General features: G+C 62.2%; 1 protein-coding gene across 1 annotated transcript in view; it reads right to left on the bottom strand.

Moving 5' to 3' along the window:
- The window catches only part of LOC119100626 (uncharacterized), a 112,611-nt gene extending 86,827 nt beyond the window's left edge, over positions 1–25,784 (bottom strand). The window contains exons 1-2 of the mRNA XM_037223703.1: positions 25,481–25,784; positions 702–841 (exon numbers count right to left, since the gene is read on the bottom strand). Coding sequence (XP_037079598.1) covers positions 702–841; positions 25,481–25,733 — 393 coding nt within the window. The 5' untranslated portion in view covers positions 25,734–25,784. The remainder of the gene's footprint in view (positions 1–701; positions 842–25,480) is intronic.
- Between the last annotated feature and the right edge of the window lie 2,086 nt (positions 25,785–27,870).

The following is a 27,870-nucleotide window of genomic DNA, read 5'->3' as shown; positions in this document are numbered from 1 at the left end:
GCGCAGTATCACAAGGCCGCTGCACTATCACAAGGCCCTGCGGTTGACCAGAGTCCAGTCGCACCCGCTTGGATCACACGTAATTTCCCGGATAAGGCCTCTGCAGCGATGGAGTCCCCGGTTGTGCAACTTTGGTCTGATGAAGCCCCCGGCGGGTACGCCTGCAGCAGGCTATATGATAACTGACAAAACGGGCGGAATTTCGCAACAATGCAGATACATCACGGCCTCGTAAGAAGTTGGTTTAACACTTAAAACAAAGTTAGGCTGAGCGACTGAAAGGATATTGCTGAATCGAAAGGACCACAGTGTAATGCTCAAAGTTTTACGTTTTACACTCTTGGTAACCACGCGTTGCCCCACTTCACAGCTCGTGAAAATGGGTTCGGCTGTTAGGATAGGAAAGACCACGTTTCCTCGATTTTCTTTTCAAACACAGTTCTCACGAAGTACGCCCATAATTTCACGCATTGGCGTCCCAGCCTTTTCCACCAGTTGACTGCGCCTTCTTGTCAGTCTGTGTAAACGTACTCACCGCTATTTCCTCGCTGCGGTAAGGATTCAGTCCCGTCAAGTCCGGTTCAGTGAGAGGTGGGGTCATATCGGGTCTGGTCTGGTCTGGTCTGGTCTGGTCTGGTCTGGTCTGGTCTGGTCTAGTGCAGACTTGACCTGACCTGGCCAGGCCTGTCCGGGGTACTCACCGCCATCTCCTCGCTGCGGTAGGCCGTGAGCGACTGCTCGTCCTGCAGCAGCACGCAGAAGAACGGCTGCCAGTTGACCAGCGGCACACCGTCGTCGTGCACCCGCTGGCTGCCCAGGTGGCCCAGTCGCACCGGCCGATCTGCCGGAGGTCGGACGAGCTCAGGTCACCGCGCAGGCGCAGCCGCATCGACCGTCAGAACACACGGAGCTTCGGACGACACGGTGCGCTGCCCGAGCAGAGATCCCATGTGGTATGCGATTCATAACAGCTGGGGGAATGAAGTATGATGGTTTAGTTAAAGTATCATGGCTATGGTTTGAAAACCAATGGTTAGGTTCAGGTGACATGGCTCCTGCTCCAGCAGGAGGCAGCTTACTTATCAAGCAGATATGTTTTATAACGATTTAGCACCAGAAAATCGAGATATCTTAGCTTTCATCCGCCCTTCAAAAGAGGCGCTCTGTAGATATCCCTAGAAGTCTTTCAAAATGATCAACGATGTCCACCTAACGCATTTGGAGGACACCATATTGCTATTCTGACCTCGCACATTTGGTGAGCATGTCAGTGCAGCTGCATTTTCAAGCGCTGTTATCATGCCTCACGTATTTGGTTCGGATCCAAAATAGACCTATCGCCTTCGAGCGTAGCCTGTGGAGAATCCCATGGCCTACAATGCAGTGTGATATATACCACAATTAAACTTGCCTTCTGCTCATCCCTCACAGCGGTTGCGAAAGGAGACGCATGCCGCATGGCTTTATTTCGGTTACGGTTGCTCCAAAACCTGAACACGGTTAAAGGACATGTCAGCACAGCGTTTGTAGGTGGCGCCACGCTCAAAGCACCGTGCGCTCGACAAGCGCGCATGTGCTGCCACCTAGCAAGCGCCGTGAACTACAGTTTCCCTTAAGCGCCACGAAGTAGTGCGCTGCCGCGGGAACGCAAGAGCACAACTGCAGCGGAGCACAGGCTCGTAACGGAGGAGACTTCGAACGGGGTGCTCCTCCAGCGGCAGAAGGAAAGTCGAAAACCCAGACAAGGGGCACTTATGGCGCTGCTCAGTCAACAAGGACGTTTTTAAGTTCAGCATTAGTGACCTAAATCAGTTTTAACACGGTACTTTCAATTCATTTCATGTGCGTGATTTGCGTCCGTTTCGATTCTAGCAGGCAAGCCCATCAAACACTCATCTGACCTAATGCATCGACAGGCTACAGGAGCGATTGTTCAGACGAGTAAATACATCCCGTACTGGGGGTCACGCCAGGAAGCCATGAAATCAACACCGTCCGGACAAACTGGATGGCGTCACGCCAAATTCATCGTTTGCGTAACGATACAAGCCGATATTCTCAGAGCCAAAGACGGGTCAGGGTCAGGGTCACGAATAAATGTGTAACAAGGATGGGCTTGGAGCCACTCTTAACTACGTTAACCAATGTTTGGGGTGACAAACTACACTGGACAGCAAGCCTGGGGCCAAGCGTATGTAATGCTTTATGCAATGCAGAGGCATCCACGAATAACGATTGGGAAACAAATGGGTGGAAAGACAGCCTTTAAAGTCAGGCCAGCTAATGTTCACATGTGCCATGACCAAAATTTGCGTAAATCCCCAATTCTGAATCGGAAGGACATCACGCCTGAATGGGAAAAATGGAAACGGTGAGTGGCATTCGTGGGAAAGTCAGGTGAAGAATAGTGATCGCCGGAAGATAGCATTCATTCAGCAGCGGGCGCATAGACAACAACTATCCTGATAACAAATCAGGGCTCCCACGTTCTCGACCACGGCCAAAAGGATCCGGGATCAGTTCCCGCGGGAGCCGACATAGGCAACGTGTGCAGCATGCCTCCCTCTCAGTTCGCTCGTCGGTGTCTGGGCGTCGCGCAGTGCCTTCGCGGACAGTTATGCGCGGCCGTTACGTCGCCGAGCCCTGAAGCGCCGCATCGGGGAGGGGAGGGGGGGGGGGGGGCAGCTGTGCCTCCCGCGGCGCCGGCCGCTGGACACCTCCCCGAGGAACGCCACCGCTCAGGCCGTCAGTCGCCAGGCGACGCTGCGGGGTATCGCCCCTGGCTCGACAGGTCGCGCTGTACGCGGTCCATCCGCTGGGCCGTGGCGTCGCATCTGCCGGCGGGCCGGCCGTCGCGAGCGCCTTCGACTATTCCCGCCACGTCCGTATGCGGCTGCCCGCACGCGGAGACTGTGCGTGCACACCGCCGTCGGTCAGCCGGAGGACGGCCTGGGTCCACGCGGTGCGCCGCCATCGCCGGCCGCGTCGTCACGCCACCGGCCGGCCGCCCGAGCGTAACGCCCGCCGTGCCAATGAAAAACCGCCGCTGTCGGGCATGCCGCCTTACAATGGGACGTTAAGCTATGCTGGCCATCAGCCACGGCTCATAAATTAGACAGTAGATCATGGAAATCTTGTTAATCGTCTTGCCAAACACAGCGGTGATATCGATGGACTGTGCTTTGTGATTGTGCTGGCTGGTGACGGGCTTGATACAGCAGCAGGCTTCATCTCACGTACAGGATTATGCTCTAGTGGCCTAACAACCTGATTAGGACACTAATCCGGTCTCTCCATTGCGATGAAAACCCCGATACTGCAGAGTTTAGCCTGCCCTATACTGAAGAGCACAGGCAGGGGTTGTCCCTACTTCTTTCCAACTAGCAAGTAGCAAAACAGATACCTGCCAGGTATGAAGGGTGGAAATGCATCTCCACGCATTACCGGTGATGTTCGAAAACGTGCGCACAATGGGACCGGAGCGCTGTCGATCATACAAGCACGGCGCTTATCTCCGCGTCAGTCGGCGTTATCCGAAGGTTGGTCTGATCAGTAATCTCCCCGCCGCAATACGTCGGTCCCGTGGGAAAGTGTCCGCTAGAGTCGACCCTGCGTGCGATCTCCAGCCGCCGGGAGTCTGACTCATGGGCTCTCTGCGGCCGCCGGGAGCCGGTCCCATGGGCCCTCTCCAGCCGCCAGGAGTCAGTCCCATGGGCCCTCTCCAGACGCCAGGAGTGCAACTCATGGGCACTCTCCAGCCGCCAGGAATCAGACTCATGGCCCTCTCCAGCCGCCAGGAATCCGACTCATGGGCACTCTCCAGCCGCCGGGAGCCGGTCTCATGGGCCCTCTCCAGCCGCCAGAGGTCAGTCCCATGGGCCCTCTCCATCCGCCAGGAGTCAGTCCCATGGGCCCTCTTCAGCCGCCAGGAGTCCGACTCATGGGCACTCCGCAGCCGCCGGGAGCCGGTCTCATGGGCAGCGCGGCCGCCGCAGTCGGTGTCGCGGCTAATCTGACGTCCGTGTGTCAGTGCCATCGGTGCGACGGCAGCTGCGCCGATCCAAGCGCGCCTAACGGCCGACGGACCGGCACCGAGCCCGCCGCCCTGCCCACCGGGCGGGCGCTCAAGGCCCCCAGATGACGGCCGCTAGATGGCATAGATTAAATGCCGGCCCGCTTGACGTTTTTACGGCAGTGTCCGGAGTAAGCGGCGCGGCCACAGGCTGGGCTTAAACTGCACGGAGCGTGCGGAACGGAAGGACACACGGCGTCCGAGGGGATGGGTGGCTATGAATTGCCGAAATTGTGGTATGCCTTGGGTTACGCTGGGATGGGCAAGTCGGGCAACTTAAGTAAAATATGCATAGTTCAATTTGGAGATAATTCAGTTTCAATATCACCCCTCCCCACTCCCCCTTCCTTGTTGGCATGTTTTCGTCCTTGTGACTACCTCGAGTGAAAAGCGCATTGCTAGACGGATTGCGCATTCGCAAGCCTTTGACCATGCGAGGAATCCGCCGGCACACGGAGCGCTCCACGACTGCAGGATGGCACGCATTGCCGTCGCCCGGCCTGGCATTGACGACGGTCCGGCGAGGCCTAACAGATGAGGCCCGCCGCGCCCTACCAGGCTGTCGGCGCGCTCGCCGCCGCGCCGACCGGACCGCGAGAGGCGCCGCTCCTCGCGCCTGCGCCAGGTGGACGTGGCGGCCTCTAATTGCCCGGCGCGATGCCATCGCCGCCCCGCAGCCGGTCCGAGCCGGTGACCAGGGCTGTGACAGAAGGCCGGTCCGAGCCGGTCCGAGCCGGTGACCAGAGCTGTGACAGACGGCCGGTCCGAGCAGGTCCGAGCCGGTGACCAGGGCTGTGAGGGACGGCGCTCCAGCCGTTCGAGCCGGTGACCAGAGCTGTGACAGACGGCCGGTCCGAGCCGGTCCGAGCCGGTGACCAGGGCTGTGACAGATGACTGGTCCGAGCCGGTGACCAGAGCTGTGACAGACGGCCGGTCCGAGCCGGTCCGAGCCGGTGACCAGGGCTGTGACAGGTGACTGGTCCGAGCCGGTGACCAGAGCTGCGACGGACGGCGCTCCAGCTGGTCTGGGCCGGTGACCAGGGCTGTGACAGATGACCGGTCGGAGCCGGTGACCAGGGCTGTGACAGACGGCAAGTGCGAGCCCGTGACCAGGGTTGCGGCGGATGGCGCTCCAGCCGTTCGGGCCGGTGACTAGGGATATGACAGACGGCGTTCCAGCCGGTCCAAGCCCGTCATCAGAGCTGTGACAGACGGCCGGTCCGAGCCATTCCGAGCCGGTGACCAGGGCTGTGACGGACGGCGCTCCAGCCGGCCCGCCCTCGCCCGATGACGGGCCAGCGCGACCATCGACGCCACCAGGTCAGCCGGCCACGCGGCCATCGGCGGCCACCACGCGGCCCGGGTCGCCTCTTCCGACCGGCGGTGCCGCCAACATTCCATCACGAGCCCATCGATAGAGTAGGTGTGATGACGTAGCGAGCTGACCCCTGGTGGTGAAGTACAGCAGCTAGGGACATTACAGAGGGAACACCAACAGGGCTAATGAAATCGGGCACCGCAGGGAATAGGGTCCACTCACGTCGGAACACTCAGCGCAGTCCGGGAAGCCAAACAATCCACTTACAACACCCAACAGGCAGATCCTCGCGTGTCAGGCTCTGTAAGTAGCACATCGGTTTCCCACTGAATATGGTGCGACCGCCGGTCGGGCAGTGCGTGTTGGCTCGACAATGTCCACACGAAGCCGCGTGATCCACTGCGGTCGGCGGACCGGGACGTCCCATCCCGCCCCGGGCCGGTCGCGCCCAGCCCGGACCCACGGCCGCGCTGGCGGGCCGGCCGCGGCAGGATGCAGGGTTCAGGGGCGACGGAGAGAGCCGGCGCCGAGCCAGCCGGGCTCAGCGCGATCCAGGCCGGCGCGCGCCAATCAAAGCCGCCCGGTACGCAGCGCGACTCCGCGCGGAAACCGCTGCGACCGCGTCAGGCGCCGGCCGGGGCGTCCGCCGAGCGCCGGCGCGGAAGGCGTGCGCACGGCCACATAGCGGTGCGCCAGCTCAGCTTCCGGCGCGCCAAGACTCCGCCAGCCGGTTTGGCGCGATCTGATCTCCCGCAGTGGGCGCGCTGACCACGCCCTACTCGGCGCGCGGCGGCCACACCCCTCAGCCCGCCCCGACACTCGTGAGTGACGGAGTGACGAGGGGGCGCTGCCCGCACGAGGCCGCCTCACGCTGCAGTCGGGGCGGAGCACTGTGATCTGGCCGGCACTGTTTGCCAGGAACACGCGCGTAATTCCGCGTTGCCGCGCTGTCGTAAGTATGTGTGCGTAACCGAACATGCGCCAAGACAAGCACGCAAAAGAATGTCGACCTCAAGACGCCCATGACATCGGGACTCCATGTCGCCGCCCGCACCCCTCATCCCATGCCGCGCCCTGTTACAGGCGTGTGCTGACACCCGTTTGAGTGATGTCAGCAATGCTGTAGGAGCTTGACGGAATCTGGCGCTTCATGCCAGTGAGTCGCATACCTGGAAGGATCTTTTGCACCTAGAGGCACGCGGTGATGACTGCCTAGACCCCGGTCATCTCCTGAATGCACAGACCGGTGGTTCTACTGTAGTGCTCTAACATAAACGCTGGCGGTGCGCTTTAGCTCCATATACCGCGGTGGGACGACAAGAAGGTGGCGTGTCATTGCCTGACGTGTAGACATGTTCGAGCGAGACCGGGCAAAGAATTAACGGAAGATTATGGCCCTCATCGCATTCTGTTCAGAAGCCGCAGTCCGCCAAAACTACGGGCGCAGAGTGTCCTCAGACGACGGGCGGGTCCGCCCCGCGGCCCGACAACAGAAAACAGATGGATCCACCCAGTGACCCGGCGACAGGCAGGCCGCTCCGTTACCGGCGAATGAGGACGGTGTCAGCACGACCGCAGCGAGCGGTGTGCTGGTAACGACGCTCGCCGACCGGCCCGACCGGCTCATCGGAATAAAATGAGGATTTGCCGCACCGCGGAGCTCGCTGATACGCCCGGCCATCCTTGTAGTAATGACTTATTCGCGAGGGATCGCGTTACGGTCTTCCCGGCTGTCTCAATAGCCTCTTGGCCGAGATGGAAGCGCCCGCAGCTGGAGTGCGAGCTGCGCGTCGGCCCAAGGGTACCGGATATTTAGAGCGGCTTTCGATATCGCCTTGACCTATGAAAGAGGAAAATGATCTCATCCCATGGTCGCGTTTTAACGATGGTGAGGAGCATGAATTCGGGTAGTTACACAATGTCATGCCGTGTTTGACTTTTTGAAGTTCCTACGTCATACATTCCTGATCGGTGGCGCTGGGCGTTTGAAATCCAATTTCAAACGTCAGATGGAAATGTTATGAACTTTCAAATATCTCTCAGACTTCCGTGTTCTCGACTTTTGGTTAGAAATCGCGTCCGCTAATTGCGCGAAAATGCCAGTAATACAGCACCTGAACGAAACCGAGCATAACAGAGCACACTGGCTTCCACCGTCAAGTCCGGGCCACATGCCGATGATGACTGACAACTGACCAGCCCGCACCTCCGCCCGCAACCGCAGCGGTGAAACCTGCTCCGGCAGCCGGCCACCGAAGCTGGCCGCCGTCAAACCGTGCCAACATCCCACTTAGACGAGTAATTGGACGACGCGTGATAAAGGAGCGCGGCGTGAGCTCGAGTACATTACCGAAGCCGCATGAGCCCAGCGCCCACACAGCAGGCGGCGTTCTGAGCAGCACTCTGAGGAACACTCTGAGGAGCAAGCTGAGGAACAATCTGAGGACCAAGATGAGGAACCCTCTGAAGAACGCTCTAAGGAACACTCTGAGGAACACTCTAACAAATACTGAGGAACATTGCTAGCAACACTGAGAAACACTCTTAGGAACGCTCTCAGGAACACTGAGGAGCACTCTGAGGAGCACTCTGAGGAAAGCTCCGATGAACACTCTGAGGAGCACTCTGAGGAACAATCTGAGGCACACTCCGAGGAATACTCTGAGGAGCACTCTGAGGATCACTCCGAGCAGCACTCTGAGGAACACTGAGAAAAGCTCCGAGGAACACTCCGAGGAATTATGAGGCACTCTGCGACCGCTCGTGTTTTTGAAGCTCGGCCGTGCAACGGGTCTGACACCGTCTCGCAGTAGGTCTGACACCGTCCCGCAGTAGGTCTGACACCGTCCCGCAGTAGGTCTGACACCGTCTCGCAGTAGGTCTGACACCGTCTCGCAGTAGGTCTGACATCGTCCCGCAGTAGGTCCGACACCGTCCCGCAGCAGGTTTGACACCATCGAGATCAGCTCCGCAGCGGGGAAGCGATGACGTGGCACGTTTGCCGCCGCTGGTAACCATATGATGACGTGGAGGCGGTATAGGTCATTACACCCGGACGATGAGTGCGGGAGAGGGGAGCGTACGGAGAGCCGGGTACCGTGGAGCAGCGTTGGAGGAGCGTCATGGAGGAGTGTTTCATGGATTGAATGGCAGACGACATGCGGAGTGGAAGCCACAAGGAAGACAAGTGGGACTCAAAGGGAGCACCACCAGAACTGCGCCACGTGCTCGTGTTCGGGCGCGAATGCGTGTGGGAGTGCCGGTAAACCTGCTGCTAGACGTGCTGACCCCGGGAATGAGCGCCGGCCACGGACGGCCGCCCACCGGCCACGGACGGCGGCGCGGCCCGCGACCCCAGGATGGGGTGGCGCCCGAGCCCACACCCGGCCGGCCCGATCGAGGCCCACGCGCAGCTTCCGGAGAAAGCGGCCGTGCATTCCCCGCGCGGCGACGCTCCGGCAGGGCGGCCACCGCCCGCCGCCGTCCGGCCGGGTCACGGCGAAAGCGGCGCCGGCCCGGCGGGTCAGCCGCCGCCGCGCGCCGCGCCGCCGGGCTTTACGCGGCGCCCGACGCCCGCGGCGCCCGACGCCCGTGGCGCCGCACGGTGGAGTGGATCGCGCCGCCCTCGGCACGCTTGCGGCTTGTGCTTGTGACAGCTTTGAGGTGGTCTGAGACGGGGGCGGACCTGGCAGCCAGTCTTGCGGGGGGGGGGGCATTTTTATCGCGCCGTCCTACGGTGATACTAGGCAAATGACAGTGACACTATTTTCGCGGTTGTTGCAGGTCAAGGTGCCGATTCCCTTCCTCTGGAACCGTCAGTGGTCTGTGGCTGGTTAATACGACCTGGGTCTGCATGAGCTCCCTGAGGAACCATGTCTGAAGGCGCGGACGACAAAGCACGCAGGAGCCCAGATCGTGACTGGCGCATCCTGACAGGCCAGATGGCAGACACCCACCCACACAGGTGAGCCGAAGACGCCACGGAGCGGCAGGCAGCAGTGTCTGGGAGCACTGACAGGTGAGCCGTGCACGCCGAGCGGCGGGCGGCGGTGTGGGTGGTCGAGGCCCACTGCCGGCCGGCCACCCCGCGCGGTCCGAGTTAAATACCGCAGCGGTCGGTGGCAGGGGCGGATCCCACGTCAGCATAATTCAAGATGCGTTAAAATGGGACGCCGGGTCAAAGGTCAGTGTAACGACAGGCCAGCTGGCAGTCGATGCTGGAGCGGCGGCGGCGGAAGACCTTACTCTGGCCGGCACAGTCCACGGCTGTGATGCGGTAATCGCTCCCGCTGCGCGCGGGGGACCACAGCTGGGAGAAGACGACAGACTTCTTCGAGTTAAAAATGCTGGGCTTTGATCTCACTTAAATGATGATCAGAGGCAGACATCAAAAGGAAGCATCTCCATATCCCGGATCCACAGGGCGGGTCGTCGGCGTCGGCGCAGCGGCCGACCGCTCCCGGCGCTCGGCCGGTCATCCCACCGCTGCCCGTGCTCTGGTGGTGGGTGGCCGGAGCACACCAGCTAAGTGGGACAGCCGGGGTTGATGGACGCTGAATTCCGACCTGTGGTCAGCGGCGGGTGTAGGTGTCTGGAATCTGTGACCAGTGGTGGGCGTGGGTGGCTTGGACCTAGTCAGCGGCGGTGTGGGTGGCTTGGATCTGTGGTCAGCGGCGGTGTGGGTGGCTTGGATCTGTGGTCAGCGGCGAGCGTGGGTGGTTTGAATCTGTGGTCAGCGGCGAGCGTGGGTGGCTTGGATCTGTGGTCAGCGGTGGGTGTGGATGGCTTGGATCTGCAGTCCAGCGGCTGGCGTGACGACTCAACGACGCGAGTGAAGACAAGCCAGCCTCGAACGGAAAGTGAAACGCTGAGAACGGCAAATGCATAGAATTGAGCAGCTTACGACGTAAGAGATTGTTTGGCAGGTCTCCCGTGTGAGCACCAGTGGCCAGCGGGTTAAGCCTGGGCTCCCGTGGCCGGTGGTGCAGTGGTAGCCCGTCGTTCCCATGGCCTGTGGTGGCCGTGATAGCCTGAGGCTCCCGTGGCCTGTGGTGGCCGTGATAGCCTGAGGCTCTCATGGCCTGTGGTGCCCCTGGTAGCCTGAGGCTCCCGTGGCCTGTGGTGGCTGTGATAGCCTGAGGCTCTCATGGCCTGTGGTGCCCCTGGTAGCCCGAGGCTCCCGTGGCCTGTGGTGGCCGTGTAGCCTGAGGCTCTCATGGCCTGCAGTGGCGGTGATAGCCTGTGGCTCGGTGGCCTGTAGCGGCCGTGATAGCCTGAGGCTCTCGTGGCCTGTGGTGCCCCTGGTAGCCTGGGGCTCCCGTGGCCTGTGGTGCCCCTGATAGCCTGAGGCTCTCATGGCCTGTGGTGGCTTGTTTGCTGGCGCTACCTTACACATGCATGCAGTGAAAGCGAGCGCCGCGGCTGTCGGATTAGTAAGCTCCGCATTCTGCCTGGGAGCGCGATCCGTGTCTCTAATTGTCGGGTAGTACGCTCCAATAACCAGCCATGGGATCAAGCACGCGAACTGCGCGCCATTGTACCAACAAACGCCCTCCTGGCGAGGTCTCGGAAACACGCAGCTCACGTCAGCCTTGCGTGTTCGGAACCAGCAGCCGACAGCAGCAGGAGCCTCGTACATCGCGCGACACGCCGGCACGACCGCGGACTACCGGTCACACGCCACGTGAACGGTCATTCGCCTCGCTCGGCCGGCAGACGTACCCAACGTGGCACCCCTGGGTCGGGACGCAGCCGGAGATCCCACCAGCCCTCCACGAGGTCAGCAGAGGTCACGGGCCGCGGGCGGTCGGCGGCAGAGGAGCAGGGCGGACCGGGGTCAGCGAGCCAACTTAGTGGGTCAGCCGCGCAGTGAGTCAGCGCGGTAACTGGCAGAGCCGCGCGCGCCGTCCTGTGCCCGATTCCCACGTCAGGAGACCGGCCGACCGGCCGACCGGACAGGTTTTGCGCTCGAGTCTGCGGGCCTGCGACGTTCAGCCAGACAGCCATCCGTCGCCGTCTGCGGCCGACCGGCGGTCGCTGTCGGGACAGACGGCACGCGGACGGCCGATCAGGAGACGCGGCAGAGTCCGCCGGCGCCGCCGGAGGGACGCCGCCGCTGCCGGGACCGACAGCCGGCGGAGGGTCGATCATAAGCCGTAACAGAGTCCGCCGGCGCCTCCGGAGGACTTTGTCTATCCGCGGAGGACGCCGGCTGTCTATCCGCTGCCGGAACAGACAGCCGGCGTTGTGCTGATCATTAGTCGCGGCAGAGTCTGCCGGTGGTACCGGAGGGCCGCCGCCGCTGTCGGGACAGACAACCGGCGGAGAGCGGACTGCGACAAAGTCCGCCGGCGGCGCCGGAGGGCCGCCGCCGCTGTCGGGACAGACAACCGGCGGAGAGCGGACTGCGACAAAGTCCGCCGGCGGCGCCGGAGGGCAGCCGCCGCTGTCGGGACAGACAACCGGCGGAGAGCGGACTGCGACAGAGTCCGCCGGCGGCGCCGGAGGGCCGCGGCCGCCGCCAGTGGCTGACGCTTGGTCGCGCCTGAACCGCAGACAAACCGCCGATCAGCCGCCGCCCGCTATGTACCGACAACCGCCTTCTCTCGGCGGTTCTGAGACAGCTCTTGAGGCGCCCGCTGTCCCCGAACCCGGCTTCAAGCTGGCCTCGGTGGGGCCGGGCGGTGGTGCTACCGAAGGGGCGGGGGAGGGAGCGGCAGCGGTAACGCGGCGCACGCCAAGCTCGTTGCGTGTGATTCTTTCGCTTATCTCTTGTATGGCTATATCAGACAGGATGATGATAAAAAAATAGGCAGCCGGATCAAGACCAAAAAAGCTTCAGTGATGGTGCATCTCCTGCGGCGCTTGAAATGGAGAGGAACAGAGGGAACAGTGGCCACTGGGGTCCAGATCTTGCCCCGGCCCGCCGGCGGTGCACAGCGGAAGACGGTGAGCGTGTGTCGGGCGGTACGCCACGCCCTCACACCCCGGAGCCACACCCCAGCTGGGTGATGCGCATGTGCTTAGCGTGGGATCATGGCGCTAATGAGGCGGCTCGGTGAGTCAGCAAACAGGCTGGACGGGTTCAGTAGCCGTTTAATTAAGCAGCTCGCACCCCGACCATCCCGGTGAGGTGTAGAGATGGTTCGCATTTTGGTGGGAAGGATTATCGGTCTGTTAATTGTACCAGTCATGTTCTGTACACCTCACCTACGGCGCTGGCTCAGCGGCGGCGGCTTCCGTGACATCGCCTGATAAGTACGTGAGATATGGACCGATACACACGAACAAAATTACCTTTTATATGACAGAGTGTGATCTGTCAAATCAAACAATCGCGCCCGAACCCACATGGACACCTTTCGTGGGCCGACGCGGTTTCAAAAGTAGATCTGACCCACCATTACAGTAATGGCTGTGGCTGGCACATTCATGGTCGCGAAGAAAGGCTCCAATCCACCGCAGGTCTGTCGCGGTAAAACCGCCGTGCGGCAAGCACCGTCTGCCGTCCAAGTCCAAGGCCTCCGGTCGGGTTCGGTCGCCGTTCGTTTGCAGCGCTTAGCACCGCAACTCTTCGCATGATGACTAAGCATTAGGTGCTGTACATGCATCCACGGAACACCAGGAAAGCTGAGTTTGAGAAAAAACAGCGATTCGTGAAAAGTTTGCGCCGACAAATCAATGCCGGGGAAAACGGACGGCCGGTGCGAAGCCACATTGCCTCGAACGTCAGAAACATTTTGCGCCAGGTCCCCGGGAGCAGGTTTGCCAAGCTTGCCTACCGAGACGGGCACCTAGCGTCAGGGCCAGCGGGTGGCGGGCCACTGCGTGACTCCTGGGCGGTATGGCCTCCGCTTGGGTCATTCAACTGAGACTGCAGCCAGCGGCGCTCAGGCGTGCAGCAGCGGGAATCGGTGGGGACGACGTGATGCCTGACAACAGCTCACGCTTGATAGCCACGGCAGGAGTAGAGCGTAATTTATGTTCTCTGATGCAGATGCATATAAGCGTCCGCATCTTACATGGGTATGAATTGTTATGTTTTAGCTTGCTCCTTTTATATTTTGCCACCCAGACCTTGTGTGAGGGTTATTTTAGGACAGGGGGCACAGTCACTCTCTAGTCGCCCGGCCCAACCTCCTAAGCTTGCACTTGTGGCAGGGAAACGTGCGCCTAATGCACAGCAAGTCCGCCCGCACGGAGAGGCTTCCGAGTCTTCTGTATTCCTCCTGATTGACCTGACTCAATGAGTGCGACCTCGTCCGCGCCCGACAGCGCCGGAGGTTCTCTCCCACATCTGCCACGTCGGCTCTGACTCATGAATGTGCCGGCCCACTGTGAAGACGGCGGCCCGAAGTAGGCCGCCGCACCGGTAAGCCGCCGGGCGGCGCGGCACGTGGCCACGGCCGGCCCGCTCCCCGCGGACGGAGATCCTATCTCGGCCGGACAGATCAGGCGGGCCACGGGCGGGCGGCCGGCGCGTGCAGCGATCGGCAGAGGGCGGCACGGAGCGGCCGGGTCCGGCGGCGCCCGGCCGTGCGTCAGGCGGGGTCCGCGACACTCTGGGGACGGATCCACACTGCCGGGTGACAGGTGCCGACGGCGTTATGGCCAGGAAAACACGGCCTCCTCCGCGCCTGTCATCGTTAGATGACCGAGCGCATTCCGCGCAGCGAGCGAGCAGGAGCCGCGGGTCGATCGCCGGGGCTCGCCACTTCACGCCGCACTCACAGCTTCCTCTCGGCGGAGGTTCGGCTCTACGCGGGCGGGGCACCTGCCAGGCGCCAGAGCGTGGCCGTGGCCACGTCGCCCAGCCGTCCTACCTGCCAGTGTTGACGGAGCCCACGACGGGCCCGGCTTCAAACGGGCCGCGTGACCGACCGGCGACGGAGCAAACCGGGCGCAGTTTGGACGGCCGAGGCGGCAGCGCCACCAGTGTACCAAAGGGGCCGGGGGAGGGACCAGCCGCAGCGGCGCCGGCGGAGGTCGGTCGGACGGCGGGGTCGAGACAGCGCCGCGCACCGGCTGAGACCACTCGGACGGTGGGGTCGAGACAGCGCCGCGCACCGGCTGAGACCACTCGGACGTCGGGGTCGAGACAGCGCCGCGCACCGGCTGAGACCACTCGGACGTCGGGGTCGAGACAGCGCCGCGCGCCGGCTGTGACCACTCGGACGGCGGTGTCGAGACAGCGCCGCGCACCGGCTGAGACCGGTCGGACGGCGGGGTCGAGACAGCGCCGCGCACCGGCTGAGACCACTCGGACGTCGGGGTCGAGACAGCGCCGCGCACCGGCTGAGACCACTCGGACGGCGAAGTCGCGACAGCGGCGAGCTCAGAGCGGCCCGCGAGCTCTTCGGGCCGGACGGCGCCGCCAGGTGCCAGCCCGACCGGAAGCACCACACTTCCGTCCCAGCCGGGAGTGGTTCTCACGGTGTGAAAGGCGTCGCAGCGACGGGTCAGCGCCGGGGATCAGGCGCAGCCGGTCCGGGCTTCGGCGTTTCAGCACGTTATGACATTTCGGACGTGTGTGCCGTCATAGGCGTGATGAATTCAGCTGCGCGGTGATATATTCTGGAGGGTTGCTTAGGCGGCAGCGGCTTCGATTTTGGCAGCCCGTCTGACTAATGGTGACTTCTGAGCGCTAAAAACCATGGTGAATGTGAAGTCATGACGAACTACCCGTCCGGGTAAAACAGTCCAGGAGGCTCGGAAACAATGGGGCATACCCTGGGAGCATCAGAAATCGGCTGGACGAAGAAGAAAAATAGCCAGTAGCAGGAGACTCCCGAAGCCTTGATAGTCGAACCGGTCCAACCAAGAACACAAAGGCTTTTCCTGACCCTCGCCGTTTCAAGAGGAATAAAGCCGACAAAATGCGGGTAGGCCAAACATGCCAAAAGGAACACAAGATCGACATTTTTGGCATGAGAACCAACGCACATAAATCAAGCTCCTTCCCCGCCGGTTGAAACATCGAGGGCTCAAGGCCGTCGTGTCCTATTTTGCTACCGCAAAAATCAATATTCTAGTATGCAGCTCGCGTAGCATGATCTCCCCGATAATGAATATCGGCCAACTATGCACTCCGATCACTAATTACGGGCAGTACAGTGCCCACTTAGCGCATAATACACGAACGCGAGGCTATGATGAGAATAACCTATCACGGCCTCAGAAGACTATAAACCGGCCGCACCGCACGCCAGGAGCTGCCCGGAGCTTGCGTGGAGCACGCGGGCCAGACCGCTCCTGCGGCGGCTGTGGCATCAGTTCCAGGTCAGCCATTATACCGGCCGCCACCGGCCGGGCCATGCGTCATCCCGCGACACACCGGACAAAGGCTGGCTCCAGTTTCGGTGCGCGGAATAGCCGATGCGGTCGAGGATCAGGAAGGATGTCAAGCGTTGTGCGCCCGCCCCCCAGCCGCCACGGAGCCGGAGGGGAGGGACCGCGCCGGCGGCACGTGAAATGGCCGCGGCGAGAGAGCACGGCAAAAAACGGCGCACGGATCCCGCCGACGCCGGACTCCGGTGACGCACGTACGCCGGTAAAAACGGCAGTCCTTTCAGGCTTCGACGACGGTTTTTGCCGTGCATTCCACGACCGGTAAGGAGGTAAGTAGTCCGGAGATTAGAGCGTTGGCGTCAGCAAACGGCTGCAATAACGACGCAGAGATGACCAGCGGGAATGAGATTCCATGCACAGCATGCAAGCCCATCGATGGTATGCATAGCATCGCAGCAGTCGGATGGTTCCAATCATAAGAATGTTGCTGCAAGTTACACGCACTTAAACTAAGCGCAAAGCATCATACATCGCCCGCAATGCAGCGAAACAAGGCTTCAGCCATACTTTTGCGTTATGATGCTGATGATTGGGATTTTAGGGCGCGCCGACTTCTGATGTCACTTTGCGCCCAAGCAAGTGAGCATGAACTAGAAAGGTCAAAGGAGACAATTAGTACCACCTATGACTAAACGGGAACAGATTACAGTGAGCTACATCGGTGTCACTGTGGTTGTTATGTTTTGCTGCCCTCTTGTTCGTTTCATGCGGCATGTGATTACCAGAAACCCCTTTGTAAGGGAGGCTGCTAATAAAATGCGTATATGCATATGATATGCAAAGCTTCTTCACAAATGTGATCATTGCTATGCAGGACTTTGAAGCTACCTTTTACACATGTAACGGAGAATGACGACCAGTTAAGACACATTGTGTAGCTTGGGACGAGCGAAGACATGTGGAAGCTTTTATTTTTTACGAAAATGATGTCAACTGATTCTACGCATCGGTGCGCTGATGTCCGGTGAGAACGCCGATTCGCATATAGGGCGCGTTCGGCAGGCAGATAATCTCAGAAAATCGTCCGGAATGTTGGAAACTTTCCGGAATAGCGCTCGGCACTGCCAACACGGAAAATCATCCCAGATAATTCCCCGTAGCGAGGAAGAATCCCGAAAATTTTCAGAGCATCTTCAAGACGGAGAATCTGTTTTCGCTATGCATAGCTATGACCGTTGGCTGTGGATGGTGCATGGGAGACTAACCTGGGGGATAATTTTCGGACCGGCCGAACGTAAATGGAGAATCTCCGCGGATGATTATCGGAGAGGTAATTACTTGTTGAACAATTCTCCCCGGGCCGAACACGCCCATGGTGTGCCTGAACATGGCTAACTATGAGTCCACCAGACTTGACGATCTTCACTAACGAAACCAACGAGCTCACAGCCATTTGGGATATTCCAAGGTGGGCCAGGTATTGGGGTAAAGGCCAATGTGTTGGATGGAAATCGGTTACATTGAACAGGGCTTCGCGCCTGTATATTCTTCATGGGCTAACCTATCTCAGTTTAGTCCACAGCGCCTTGTATTCAGGATTAATTTCGGAGACGTAACCCCGGCCACTTCTCCATCCATTACTGACAAACCTTATGGTCGGGCAGTTTGGCAGTTTTCAGATCGGTTAGCCAGCTGTCGCTGACACGTTCTACACCGGACAAGAGTTTTCACGCATTGATCTGCTTCTGATTGCCGATATCTTGCATCAGTTCTTGGAAATTCTCCAAAGCGGGTGAATCCCAGTTTTGTGCACGAGAGCGCATGACCGCCAGCTTACGTGGACTCACATAGTTGTGTTTACAACCGCCCATTGTTTTTGAGGCCAGCATCTGTTAGCCTCATATCACTGCCACGCCAGGTCGTTGAGATCTGGACTCTGTCTCGAGCAGTGTTCTTCAGCTTTCATTCAAGTCTGAGCATTGTACTTCTTCAACATCAGTCGAATGGGTAGGTGAAGTCGGAGTCATACTGTAAAGCCGCAGGATCAGCTCATCTGATCGAAGAGCTTTCATTAAAATAGCTAACAATTTTGTGTGACATAACCTCTAAAAAGTCAGGTCATCACCGTTGAAAATTGTGTGTGCTTATGATTAATTGCTGCGAAGATATTACCTCATAGACAGTGGGAAAAGCAGCCCAGGCGGGACCGCGTTAGTTAACAATGCTACCTTAGCTCCCTTAGATCCACTCAGCCTGCAGCATAGCTCCTACAACCGTTAAGACGAATCCAATCTTAACCGAAAAATAGTGTTAAAATTGCCAGCGATGCTAAAATATCTCAGTATTTAGTGCAGAGCTGGCCACATGGGCATGCAAGCTGAAAGTGTGCTGATAGGACTTTGTAGCAACTTGGTTACGGCTTAAGTGGTACAGTTGTGTTCATAGTGCTCCGCAATGGTTTACCCGCTAAGTTATATACACAACAGTACAGTCAATCTGCAACATATGTATGCGTCTGAAAGCCAGAGAATCCGCGTAAATTCTGATCACTGAAGGCTTGCGGTGGATAGTTGATAGCCTTGAGCAAAACCACACCATCACGGATAAACACCATGACACCATCGTCTTGATCTCTAATGTCTGGGGCCGTCGGAAAGTTACTTAAGCTTCTTATCGAGAGTTCTCGGCACAGCATTGTCGATAAGTCCAGAGAGGGCCGGGCTTGCGATTTTGTAAAATCAGCACGTCAAAAATCCCCATCACAGGGCAAATCCACATTACGGTCATTCCAGGGATGGCTGCGGCATCACCGAACAGACTTATGACGTTTAAAACGAATTTTACCGAACAGCAGGACTCGTGACTTATGCCCGACTTTTATGTCGTGCCTTAATGGGGGTTCCATTAAACCTTCGTGAATAAAATTCAAATCACACACCAAAGGCGGCTGTCGATCCATTCACCAAACTGAATACGTCTGCGTATCAAGTCAGCACGAAATGCCAGGGCCAGAACGTCACGTGCCAGCAGGATGTAGTGAAGGTGTTGGGACTGTCTGATCCCGCCCTGTTTTGTACTAGACCACGGTCGATACCACATCGTGCGCACTGCACCAATCAACAAAGATACTGCATCGTACTGCATCGTACTACGTCGATCCTACATCGCACTGCACCAACCAGCAAAGCCTGTCAACTCTTCCGACCACAGCGTGCTCTAGCACCTCGTTCTTTGGAAATTCTTATCTCTGCTGAGGCACGACTTCAGATGCGTCATAAAAACTGGTTTAAAGGCATTGTGCAATGTGCATGCTATGCAGGCTGGCACAGCTGCGACTTATAGTAACGTTGTAAGTTCATCTGTTGCGGGTGTCGTCCGCCCCTAAGCCCCGCCTCGAGCACCTCCAGAGTGCCGGGCGCAGGTCCAGTCGGGACGCCGCAAGAGGGGTGCTGCCCGTGACGGCCGAACCCGGTACAGGCTTGGCCGTCAGTATGTGAGCCAGCTGCGCCAGCTGCCCACCACCGGCCGTAACTGAGAGCGGCTGCCTCCTGGCTGGGAGGCCCGGTCACCGTCTGTGGCCCGAGCCCACTGGCGGTCGTCAGGCCCTGTCACCGTCTGTGGCCCGAGCCCACTGGCGGTCGTCAGGGCCGGTCACCGTCTGTGGCCCGAGCCCACTGGCGGTCGTCAGGCCCTGTCACCGTCTGTGGCCCGAGCCCACTGGCGGTCGTCAGGGCCGGTCACCGTCTGTGGCCCGGCCCACTGGCGGTCGTCAGGGCCTGTCACCGTCTGTGGCCCGGCCCACTGGCGGTCGTCAGGCCGGTCACCGTCTGTGGCCCGGGCCCACTGGCGGTCGTCAGGGCCGGTCCGTCTGTGCCCGTGCCCACTGGCGGTCGTCAGGCCCTGTCACCGTCTGTGGCCCGGGCCCACTGGCGGTCGTCAGGGCCGGTGGCCGTCTGTGTCCCGGGCCCACTGGCGGTCGTCAGGGCCGGTCCGTCTGTGGCCCGGCCCACTGGCGGTCGTCAGGGCCGGTCACCGTCTGTGCCCGGCCCACTGGCGGTCGTCAGGGCCGGTCCCGTCTGTGGCCCGGGCCCACTGGCGGTCGTCAGGGCCGGTCCCGTCTGTGGCCCGGGCCCACTGGCGGTCGTCAGGCCGTCACCGTCTGTGGCCCGGGCCCACTGGCGGTCGTCAGGGCCGGTCACCGTCTGTGGCCCGTGCCCACTGGCGGTCGTCAGGGCCGGTCACCGTCTGTGGCCCGAGCCCACTGGCGGTCGTCAGGGCCGGTCACCGTCTGTGGCCCGGGCCCACTGGCGGTCGTCAGGGCCGGTCACCGTCTGTGGCCCGGGCCCACTGGCGGTCGTCAGGCCCTGTCACCGTCTGTGGCCCGTGCCCACTGGCGGTCGTCAGGGCCGGTCACCGTCTGTGTCCCGGGCCCACTGGCGGTCGTCAGGGCCGGTCACCGTCTGTGTCCCGGGCCCACTGGCGGTCGTCAGGCCTGTCACCGTCTGTGGCCCGTGCCCACTGGCGGTCGTCAGGCCGTCACCGTCTGTGGCCCGGGCCCACTGGCGGTCGTCAGGGCCGGTCCGTCTGTGGCCCGGGCCCACTGGCGGTCGTCAGGCCCTGTCACCGTCTGTGTCCCGGGCCCACTGGCGGTCGTCAGGGCCGGTCACCGTCTGTGGCCCGGGCCCACTGGCGGTCGTCAGGCCCTGTCACCGTCTGTGGCCCGTGCCCACTGGCGGTCGTCAGGGCCGGTCACCGTCTGTGGCCCGGGCCCACTGGCGGTCGTCAGGGCCGGTGGCCGTCTGTGGCCCGGGCCCACTGGCGGTCGTCAGGGCCGATCACCGTCTGTGGCCCGGGCCCACTGGCGGTCGTCAGGCCCTGTCACCGTCTGTGGCCCGTGCCCACTGGCGGTCGTCAGGGCCGGTCATCGTCTGTGTCCCGGGCCCACTGGCGGTCGTCAGGGCCGGTCACCGTCTGTGTCCCGGGCCCACTGGCGGTCGTCAGGCCCTGTCACCGTCTGTGGCCCGTGCCCACTGGCGGTCGTCAGGGCCGGTCACCATCTGTGGCCCGGGCCCACTGGCGGTCGTCAGGGCCGGTGGCCGTCTGTGCCCGGGCCCACTGGCGGTCGTCAGGCCCTGTCACCGTCTGTGGCCCGTGCCCACTGGCGGTCGTCAGGGCCGGTCACCGTCTGTGGCCCGGGCCCACTGGCGGTCGTCAGGGCCGGTGGCCGTCTGTGGCCCGGGCCCACTGGCGGTCGTCAGGGCCGGTGGCCGTCTGTGGCCCGTGCCCACTGGCGGTCGTCAGGGCCGGTCACCGTCTGTGGCCCGTGCCCACTGGCGGTCGTCAGGGCCGGTCACCGTCTGTGGCCCGTGCCCACTGGCGGTCGTCAGGGCCGGTCACCGTCTGTGGCCCGAGCCCACTGGCGGTCGTCAGGGCCGGTCAGCGTCTGTGGACCGGGCCCACTGGCGGTCGTCAGGGCCGGTGGCCGTCTGTGGCCCGGACCCACTGGCGGTCGTCAGGGCCGGTCACCGTCTGTGCCCCGGGCCCACTGGCGGTCGTCAGGGCCGGTGGCCGTCCGTGCCCCGGGCCCACTGGCGGTCGTCAGGGCCGGTGGCCGTCTGTGGCCCGGGCCCACTGGCGGTCGTCAGGGCTGGTCACCGTCTGTGTCCCGGGCCCACTGGCGGTCGTCAGGACCGGTCACCGTCTGTGGCCCGGGCCCACTGGCGGTCGTCAGGGCCGGTGGCCGTCTGTGGCCCGGGCCCACTGGCGGTCGTCAGGGCCGGTGGCCGTCTGTGGCCCGTGCCCACTGGCGGTCGTCAGGGCCGGTCACCGTCTGTGGCCCGTGCCCACTGGCGGTCGTCAGGGCCGGTCACCGTCTGTGGCCCGTGCCCACTGGCGGTCGTCAGGGCCGGTCACCGTCTGTGGCCCGAGCCCACTGGCGGTCGTCAGGACCGGTCACCGTCTGTGGCCCGTGCCCACTGGCGGTCGTCAGGGCCGGTGGCCGTCTGTGGCCCGGGCCCACTGGCGGTCGTCAGGGCTGGTCACCGTCTGTGTCCCGGGCCCACTGGCGGTCGTCAGGGCCGGTGGCCGTCTGTGGCCCGGGCCCACTGGCGGTTCGTCAGGCTGGTCACCGTCTGTGGCCCGGGCCCACGTGGCGGTCGTCAGGGCCGGTCCGCCTGTGGCCCGGGCCCACTGGCGGTCGTCAGGGCCTGTGGCACTCTGTGGCCCGGACCCCACTGGCGGTCGTCAGGCCGTCACCGTCTGTGCCCGTGCCCACTGGCGGTCTTCAGGGCCGGGCCGTCTGTGCCGGCCCACTGGCGGTCGTCAGGGCCGTGGCCGGCTGTGGCCCCGGCCCACTGGCGGTCGTCAGGGCCGGTCACCGTCTGTGTCCCCGGGCCCACTGGCGGTCGTCAGACCGGGTCCGTCTGTGCCCCGGCCCCTACTGGCGGTCGTCAGGGCCGGTGGCCGTCTGTGGCCCGGGCCCACTGGCGGTCGTCAGGGCGGTCCGTCTGTGTGGCCCGGGCCCACTGGCGGTCGTCAGGGCCGGTGGCCGTCTGTGGCCGAGCCCACTGCGTTCGTCAGGGCCGGTGGCCGTCTGTGGCCCGGGCCCACTGGCGGTCGTCAGGGCCGGTGGCCGTCGGTGGCCACCGAGCCCACTGGCGGTCGTCAGGGGCCGGGTTTGCCGGGCCACTGTGCGGTCGTCAGGGCGGTGGCCCGTCGTTGGCCCGGGCCCCTGGCGGTCGTCAGGACCGGTCACCTGTCTGTGGGCCGGCCCGAAGCCCACTGGAGGTCGTCAGGGCCGGTGGCCGTCTGTGGCCCGGGCCCACTGGCGGTCGTCAGGGGGGCCGGTCAACCGTCTGTGGCCCGGGCCACTGGCGGTCGTCAGGGCCCGGTGGCCCGTCCTGGTGGCCCGAGCCCACTGGCGGTCTTCCAGGGCCGGTCCCGCGCTGTGGCCCGAGCCCAGCTGGCGGTCGTCAGGGCCGGTGGCCGTCTGTGGCCCGGGCCCACTGGGCGTCGTCAAGGGCCGGTGGCCGTTCCTGTGGCCCGGGCCCACTGGCGGTCGTCAGGACCGGTCCAGCCGTCTGTGGCCCGAGCCCACTGGAGGTCGTGTTCAGGGGGCCGGTGGCCGTCTGTGGCCCGGGCCCACTGGCGGTCCGTCAGGGCCGGTCACCGTCTGTGGCCCGGGCCGCACTGCGGGTCGTCAGGGCCGGTGGCCGTCTGTGGCCCGAGCCCACTGGCGGTCGTCAGGGCCGGTCACCGCCTGTGGCCCGGGCCCACTGGCGGTCGTCAGGGCCGGTCACCGTCTGTGGCCCGAGCCCACTGGCGGTCGTCAGGGCCGGTCACCGTCTGTGGCCCGGGCCCACTGGCGGTCGTCAGGGCCGGTGGCCGTCTGTGCCCCGGGCCCACTGGCGGTCGTCAGGACCGGTGGCCGTCTGCGCCCCGGGCCCACTGGCGGTCGTCAGGACCGGTGGCCGTCTGTGCCCCGGGCCCACCGGCGGTCGTCAGGACCGGTGGCCGTCTGTGGCCTGGGCGGCCGCTCACAAGGCGGCCACCGTCCGTGCCTCAGGCCATCTACTGCCGGCGAGGGATGGCACCTACGCGTGACCCGCGTCAGCTGCTGAACGACGGCGTCGGTCCCGGGCGGTGGTTAGGGTTAACTACTGAATGGGAGAGACGGTTATCGGCTCCGGCCGGGATCACCTGCTAATGGAGATTGACGGCCGCCCCTGCGACTCGGGTCAACGAAAAAAATGGCTCGTGGCAGGCGCCACAGTTCCGAGATCATCGCTTACATGCTACTGCTAACGAAAGGTTAACAGACTTTCTGAAGCATAATGCTCCTTCCTACGCATCAGCAACCGTTTCGCCCATCTGAATATTCCAGATCTGTTTAAGACGACAGCAGAACATTTACATTATACTAACTCGGAGACGAGCCTGGAAAGAGCATTGACATTGGCTTGGCTAAAGTCACGCGAAGGACGACGAGGGTCCACGGATGGGCGTAGGCTCCAGATTTCCGAGATCCCGCCAAATCCATCGAGCAGGCAGCTAGGCACATCCGCAGCGTGCGCATCGAAGGCTCGATGACGACGATGCGCAGCCTGGAGGGCGTGGGGGACTCAGCTCCCCTACTTGCTCCATCTCGAAACTCCATATATATATACATATATATATATATATATATATATATATATATATATATATATATATATATATACGGTGCTTTATATATATATATATATATATATATATATATATATATATATATATATAAAGCACCGTTATCACCGGATCATTGCTTTGCGAAGGGCGCTCAGATTCCGGATCAAGATATAATACAGTCAGCACAATTGGAGAATGTTGGCGACCGGTGTTGTGGTGTAGGTACTGAAGATGGCTTTATGCAATAGTACAAAAACGTTAAAATTTGGATAATTTCCCCTAAAGTTCGTGTGGCTGTTGCCACGTGTGCCGTGCCGTGTGCTCCATCCGCACCGATCAGATATAGATGCACCAAAAACTATAGAGAATTAGCACCCCTGCTGCATTCTGTACCTTTCAGTTCTCCCAAAACTATGTCTCCACAGCCAATTGGTTTAGTTGTAAGTTTAGTGTTTCCTCTATTTGCGTTCTTTGGACACTTGTCAACGCACCACTAAATAGCTATCGGTTGATATGCGAGATAAATGTGCACACAGGATCCCGAATGTAAGGGCGCGATGATGCATCCAATCGCACTGGGGCTAACGAGCAAATGCACGTTATCACCCGCCCGCGTATTTGCCCGCGTGCGCGGCAAGATGGTGGGAATCGAACAGCTATACAGCTGCAGGTGCAGGACAACGTTCTGATTGGCATTTCAACCGTCAGCAGTGCGGTGCGCATCGAGGGCTCCCAGTTATCCATGACGATGATGAATGACGTGCTCGAGAACGTGTTGTTCTTCATGGGTGGTGGGGATCTAACAAGCATCAACAAAATCTCGGCATCAGACGCTGCGTGCGAACAACCTGCTGATTAACCACGGCTAACAGCGTGGGTGAAACACGCGCAGCTGCGCACCGATACAGGTAAATTTGACGTGATGAATGTGATTGATTCCACGAAGGCCCTATCAGTCCCAATGCATTTCAAAGCTGTCTGAAGCCATGGCCACCTGAACTCCGGGTGCGCGCACGCACCCATGTAATTTGAACCAGCCACTTTGGTGCGTGGAAGGCGCTAACTAATAATCGCACGGCACGCAGGAGCAACGCAGCGAAAGTGGGCGACCTTTCCTCGGGCTGTGATCGCATGATCAGCTGGTTGTCTGCCGTCTCCAGCCTGTTGCTTTCCCGGTATGGCGCTGTCCCGTCAACTGTTACACTCCGATGGCCAGATACGACGCATCAGTGGCCCTTGACGCCTCACCGGTGGACCAAAATGAACGGCATTCTGTCGCAACCGAGGAGGGGAAAGGAAGACAAATGCGTTTCAATAGAAGCGAATACTGTGTGGGCGGGAGGAAAACAGCGTAACAACGCCACGCATTGCTGAATAGTCAGCGATATCGAAACCACCTGACTTGGAGCTATAAATACTTTCACATATCCAGTGCACTTTTGCGAGAGGCTTTTGGCGTGCAAAACGGTTGGCCTCATTAGCCATTTCGACAGCACGCGACATACCACGCCAACGATACCTATAGACCAGCTCCACATGATGCAAACGTTCTGAAAAATCGCATTTTGTGAGTGCAACGCGCCTCGGACTGAGCAAAGCCTAACACCCGCCACCGCCGCCAGCGTCCTTTGCACGCTTACCTGACGTTCCGTCCTGTTGCCCAGTGGGATGTTCGGCCTGTTTGTCCTCGCTGAGTTCGCCTTCGCAGGACCCTGCGCCCGCCTGCCTAGCTGCCTCTCCCGGACGCACCAGCGCGTGCAGCGACTTAGACTTCTTGACGAGCCTCTTCAGTACGCTCAGCTTCTCCTTCTCCCTCCGATGGGTGGCGGTGCGCGCTCCTGTCTCCATCGCCGTCCGCGCGGCCCGCTCCGCCGCCTCGTCCGTCTCGAACATGGCCAGGTCGAGGTCCTCGAGCTCCGAACCGCCGGAGGAGCGGCGCCGGCGGCGCGACGGCGCCTCGTCCTCGCTCAGCGCCTCGCTCGCCTCGGGCGCCTCGTCGGCGCCGGCGCTGGCGTCGTCGGCCGACGTCGACCCCTCGGTGGCCGTGCTGACGCCCGAGCTGCTGGCGCTGGAGCGCGCCGAGCCGGCCGCGCCGCGACACGCCATCTCCGCCGACGGCCGCCGCGACCCGCTCTGCGCCACAGGCGGCCACCCCACCGGCGACGCACGCCGTTCCGTGCCGCGCGACCGAACGGCGACACTTTCACCGGCGCGGCGCGACGCGTCGGCCACCGGAGGCCGCGCGCTGCGGCGCGGCACGGGCGGCGGGCTCCGTCGCCGGGGCCGCGGCCGCGGCCGCGGGCCGGCCGGCGGCGGCGTGGCCCGTCGAGCCGGCGCCGCCTCTGTCGATGGCGACACGTCCTGGGACTCGTCCGCCCCGGACGGCAGGCCCGCAGCGCCGCTTGCGGCCGCTGGTGCGCGACGAGAGTCGCACGCTACGCCGAGGCGCGCGGTCGGCGGTGCGGCGCTGACGACGGGCTGGTCGGCGGGCGTGGACGGCCTGAGGCGAGGGTGAGCAGTCGGCGGGGCGGTAGCTTCAGTGCGGGCAGGTGACGAGGTAACTTTGACTCGAATGGGTATCGTCCGTGCATCGGAGACGCCAGCGATTGCTGGCGTGGCTCCCGCGGGGGGTCTTCCGAGGTTCTTATCAGGTACAGAAATGCGAGCGAGCACCACCTCTTCTCGCGCTGTGACTGGACTGTTCTTGGTGGCCGCCGGCCTGTCGTTCTCCGGTTTCTCGGCGGCTGACCCGTTCACCACCACACGTGACGCCTCCTTCCGCGGTGCTGGAATGCACGAATCCTGCCCAGCCGCGGCGATAGTTCCTCGAGCACGGCCGGCCGCCGCCGGTGCCTCGCGCGCGGTGGGAGCCGCCGCAGTCAGAACGCTGGCGGTGACGCGGCTGCGAGCCGCCGGCCCTCCTCCCGCCCCGGGCGACCGCGACCCCGGCGCACCGGACACCACGCACCCGTTCACCGTAGTCGCCTCGGCTCTGTCCGGACGATGCCCCGCCGCCGCACCGCCCACCGCCGCCCGCCTGCTGGCTGCCGGCGTGGCCGGCCGGCCACGGCCGCTCGGTGGTGCCGCCACCCTCTGCGCCGTCACCGTGCGCCGAGGGGGCGGCCGCGGCGGAGGCGCGGCGGCGCCGGCAGCGGACGGCCGCGGCGGTGGCGGCGGTGGCGGCGGGCGCAGCCGCGGCCCGTCGCCGACCGACGACTTGCTGCGGCGGATCGACCTGCGCGTGACGTCGTGACGCGAGAGTGAGCCGCTGCGCTGCGGCGGCTGGCGCAGCGGGGGCCCGGTCAGCTCCGAGGCGCTGCGCACCAGCACCGGCACGGCCGGCGGCGGCGCCGGGAGCGCGCCTCCTCCAGCCCGCTGAACGACGCCTGGCGCGGCAGCAGATGGCGCCGCAGCAGCAGCGAGATGCGGCTGGGCAGCGGCGGCCGCGGCTCGGCACTGGCCGCCGGCGGGGCCCGAGGGCTCGTCAGTTTAGTCACTACGCGCCGAACACGGCCGTCGCCGCCGGCGGCGCCTGTCTTCGACTCTGGCTGGGGCGAGGCGCCTGCCAGCTGCGGGTTCCTGCCGGCGTCGGGTCGCTCGCCTCCGCCGCCGGTCATGGCTGCGCGCTGTGAGCGCCGGATTGTGTCAGCACCGTGCCAGAGCCTGGGCCAGTGTTCCGCCTGAATCTCCCGGCTCGCCAATGTAGCCTCCTCGTGACCCACAAGGTACAAAAGATATCGCTCGTGAATAGAGCGTAGTTAGAAACCGGACGCCACAAGCGACGAAACAAAGGCTTGACAGCGGGCCTTCAGAGTTCCTCAGGAGTAAGTGGCCGCATCGGTGATCCAAACTGAGATAATCTGGGAGATCTAACCGTTGCGTTGCGCCAGTACCAAGGCCTGTGCGTGACAAAGACCGAAGTAGCATCGCTATATACCCTACGTTGACAGCCGCGGTAACAAGACCACCGATAAGACCATATATAAAAACTGGATGCACTTCACATCGAGTCACGAAACCCGACGGCATG

Source organism: Pollicipes pollicipes, unplaced genomic scaffold, assembly GCF_011947565.3.
Source record: "Pollicipes pollicipes isolate AB1234 unplaced genomic scaffold, Ppol_2.1 Scaffold_4881;HRSCAF=5763_pilon_pilon_pilon, whole genome shotgun sequence".
Lineage (NCBI taxonomy): Eukaryota > Metazoa > Arthropoda > Thecostraca > Pollicipedomorpha > Pollicipedidae > Pollicipes > Pollicipes pollicipes.
Note: the sequence above shows the minus strand (reverse complement) of the source record. Positions and strands in the feature narration are given on the sequence as shown.